Source organism: Chiloscyllium plagiosum, unplaced genomic scaffold (assembly GCF_004010195.1).
Source record: "Chiloscyllium plagiosum isolate BGI_BamShark_2017 unplaced genomic scaffold, ASM401019v2 scaf_13139, whole genome shotgun sequence".
NCBI classification, from domain to species: Eukaryota; Metazoa; Chordata; class Chondrichthyes; order Orectolobiformes; family Hemiscylliidae; genus Chiloscyllium; species Chiloscyllium plagiosum.
The window spans coordinates 1-3,412 of record NW_025210658.1 but is presented as its reverse complement, the minus strand read 5'-3'; the positions used below and the strand labels follow the sequence as shown (position 1 = coordinate 3,412).

Sequence of the window (3,412 nt, the reverse complement as noted above, 5' to 3'; positions counted from 1 at the left end):
CACCAGAGCCTCCAACAGGGACTGAGATCATGAACAAAGGACACTTTAGGACATGACAACAATGAGACAGGATCAGCATCATCAGGTCATTCCTTTCAGAAATGGAAGAAGTCATTGTCACAATCAATAGCCCAGACAATATCCACCGCATCATGGAAGGAGATACATCCTTCTATATTCGGATCAATTTGGGAGCCAGGGATACAATTTCCCCTAAATCCCTTACTGTTTCAAACCCGCCTGCATTCCCCGTCCTGTGAAGGGCCTGATCTGACTCCACCGCCTATGGGTGCCCTATTGGGAAAACACCTCTCACTTGGGTCTGGGCAGCCTAGACAATCCCCCCAATGACTCCATGTGGCAGTGAGTCCCACATCCCACCAGCCGATTGAAGAGAAGGACACTCTCATGGAGACTCATGTCCTGTCAGGCCCTCCCCCTGCCCCGTGTCCGGGAGAGGGAGATACATTCTGAGGGAGAATTGCTGCCGTGTGTCCGGTTTGATGGAAACCCTTGGGGTTGAATATCCCTGGTGCGGATTCCCTGGACTGTCTGCGGTATTTAGTGGGATCCAGCAGTGTGCCCAGAGAAATAGTGGAAATAGCATCAACAGGATTCCCACTGGTCTCCTGCCCAAGCTGCAGCCAATTCTGGGCCTGCCCTTTCGGAAGGATGTCAAGGCCGAAGGGATGGTGCAAGGGGAGATTTCCCAGAATGGGACCAGGGATGAGGCTCTTCAGTTCTGTGCAGTGACTCCCAAAGTGAGGATTGAGAGGATCCTGGGGGATTGTAAAGGAGAGGTGAGGAGGCGCTGGACAATATGTTTCCGCTTGTGTTTCCCACAAAGTCAAACGCAACTTGGCCATCCGTGCCTGGGGCTGCTTTGGGACTGAAGGATATGAAGGAGAGCAGCAGGCTGCCAGTCACTCCCAGGAAAAAATCCCCACCCCCTCCCATCCTCTCTCCACCCACCTACCCGACTCCCATCCGACCTTCCCTCTCACCTACCGGCTTCAGGGATTCCCTGTCGCTGCTCTAACGCTGTTTATTCCTCATTTTGCTCTGGAGGTTGTCTCCGCCTCTCAGAGTGTTCACGATAGAGACAAATTTCCTTGAATATATGCAGTGAATTCCCTGAGGGAGTGACTGAACTGAATGTTTTCAGCAGCGCAGTAACACTGAAACTGGGAGCGAATTGAGTCCGGAAGTGCTGAGGGTGAACATGGCTTCCAGACAGCAGGGAGAGAGTTTAACCGAGGGGTTAATCTGTCCCATTTGTCAGGATTTCTTCACCGATCCGGTTACACTGGATTGTGGGCTCAATTTCTGCCACTCCTGTATCACCCAGAGTTGGGAAAACCAGGAGATAAACTCCTGCCCGGAATGTAATCAGGAATTTCCACAAAGAAACCTCAAGATAAATCAGGCTTTGACGAATCTGGCCAAAATAGCTCAAAAATTAAGTCTGAAACTGCAAGAGAAGGAAAGTATGTTTCACTGTGAGGAACATGAGAAAGAATTGAAGCTGTTTTGTGAAACTGACAAGAAACTGATCTGTGTGATTTGTAGAGATTCCCGGAAACACGGGGAGCACCACTTCATCCCGGTTAAAGAAGCTGTTGAAATCTATCAGGTAAAAGGGAACAGATTTCATCCTTGATTATTTCATCACATTTTAATGTCTAAAAATTTTTCTTCCCGAATTTTGTCTCCCAATATCAGGATCGGGTGAAGTCTTCCTTAGATTCTCTGACAGCTCTAGAATTGAAGCAGCAGCAGAAACAAAAGATTTCACAAATTCAGGTAAAAATCTTCCTGAGCTCAACATTGAAATTTGAGTTATTCATTTGTTATTTTTAACACAGAAACATTTTGTTTTTATATTTCTCTGACAGGAGGAATCCAGCAGCCTGCAGACCCACGTCAAATCCGAGTTCACTAAAATGCACCAGATTCTCACTGAGAAGGAGCAGAGTTTACTCCGAGATCTCAGGGAACAAGAGGAAAACATTCTCAAAACAATGGAGCAAAATCTTTGTGAATTTCAAGAGAATTTAAATTCTATTCAAAAGAAATTCTCAAGGTTGGAGAAACAGTTGGAACAAAAAGACAGAGTGCTATTTCTGAAGGTGAGGGATTATATTTCAGTGGAAGTGTGACTGAACAGTCCCAGCATGACTCAGACACCCATCCTCCTTCATCCCCCCTGTCACTATCTCCCTCTGCTCCATTCTCTCTCATGGGTTTCTCTACCTTCCTGTTCATACATTTTCCTCAGTCATACTGTGACAGTGGATTCCATATTCTCATCACTTTCTTGATGAAGATCATTTTCCTGAACACCCTGTTGGATTTATTGTAGCTGGATGATGTTCACAGATCCATTTTCAGAATTCTTTGAAGTGAAAATATTTTCACTGAATCAATTGAATTGACCACTTTCTTAATTTTAAACATTCGAATCAGATCTTTACGCCAGTAAATTATATTAATGTTTCCTTTAATCCTTTGCAATTGTTTTAAATTTTTATACATTATCTTGGTATTTAATGTCCTTTGTGTCACATCCTCTTTCTATTCAATGTCTGCAACAAACAGAATTGACAATTCCCAGCAGCTTGTAACAATGTGAGTGTAATTGCTACTTTCTGGTTATAGACAGTCAGTCTCTGTCAACTCAGATTGTGTTTTTTTTTATTTCAGGAGGAAGTATCTCGGAAGACGAGGTAGGACATGCAGTTTACTGCAACTCAGTTCACACTTGTGAAATTACTCAGAAAAGTCTTTACACTGACTTCATAACCAATTAATGTCTTATATTTACAGGATTAGTGATGAGGCTGTCAATGATGCATCATTAACAGATGGTGTCCTGTCCACTGAAAAATTCAACAGTTTACCGTTTCCAGTGTGGAGAGAAATGCTGGATGCCATTAAACCTGGTAAAGCTCAAATAAGTTCCTATGTCCTGATTTATATTTTGAACTTCAGACTGTTATGTATACAATTACCAAAGGCAGCATAATTAAGCACTCAGTATACAAAGAACACTGGACAAGTAATCACTTTGACTGTCAATTGACTTGGTGTAGCATAAAGGAGCCCTCACAAAACTAGAGTCAAAAGGAATCAAGGCTAAATTCTCCACCAATTTGAGCCAAATTGAGCATAAGGAAGGTGGTTGTGATTGCCTGAGATCAATCATTTCAGATCTTGGACATTTTTTGAGGAAACTATCCCACATCTTCAGCTGCCTACATTTTCAACATCTCTTGTCATCCAGGGTTCATGAATCTTGTGGCCCTTATCTTTCATCCTCATAGGAACATATTGGTTCTGAAGTCTTATATATGCCTTTTCAAATTCCCCCACTTGTGCCAGATGTGGACTTGCCCTCAAACTGCTGCCCACC

General features: G+C 43.6%; 1 protein-coding gene across 1 annotated transcript; it reads left to right on the top strand.

The window, feature by feature from the left end:
• The first annotated feature begins 1,167 nt into the window (after positions 1-1,167).
• Positions 1,168-3,406, top strand: LOC122546938 (zinc-binding protein A33-like). The gene is made up of 5 exons (XM_043685547.1): positions 1,168-1,633; positions 1,723-1,803; positions 1,896-2,129; positions 2,704-2,726; positions 2,827-3,406. Exons 1-5 carry the CDS (start codon positions 1,223-1,225, stop codon positions 3,023-3,025), a joined length of 948 nt encoding a protein of 315 aa, XP_043541482.1. The 5' UTR covers positions 1,168-1,222; the 3' UTR covers positions 3,026-3,406.
• The last annotated feature ends 6 nt before the right edge of the window (positions 3,407-3,412 follow it).

Excerpts from the sequence above, each read along its gene's own strand:
- LOC122546938 (XM_043685547.1), top strand. The coding sequence starts at position 1,223 with ATGGCTTCCAGACAGCAGGGAGAGAGTTTAACCGAGGGGTTAATCTGT. Across the intron at positions 1,634-1,722 it reads AAGCTGTTGAAATCTATCAG|GATCGGGTGAAGTCTTCCTT; the intron begins GTAAAAGGGAAC and ends TCCCAATATCAG. Across the intron at positions 1,804-1,895 it reads AAAAGATTTCACAAATTCAG|GAGGAATCCAGCAGCCTGCA; the intron begins GTAAAAATCTTC and ends TTTCTCTGACAG.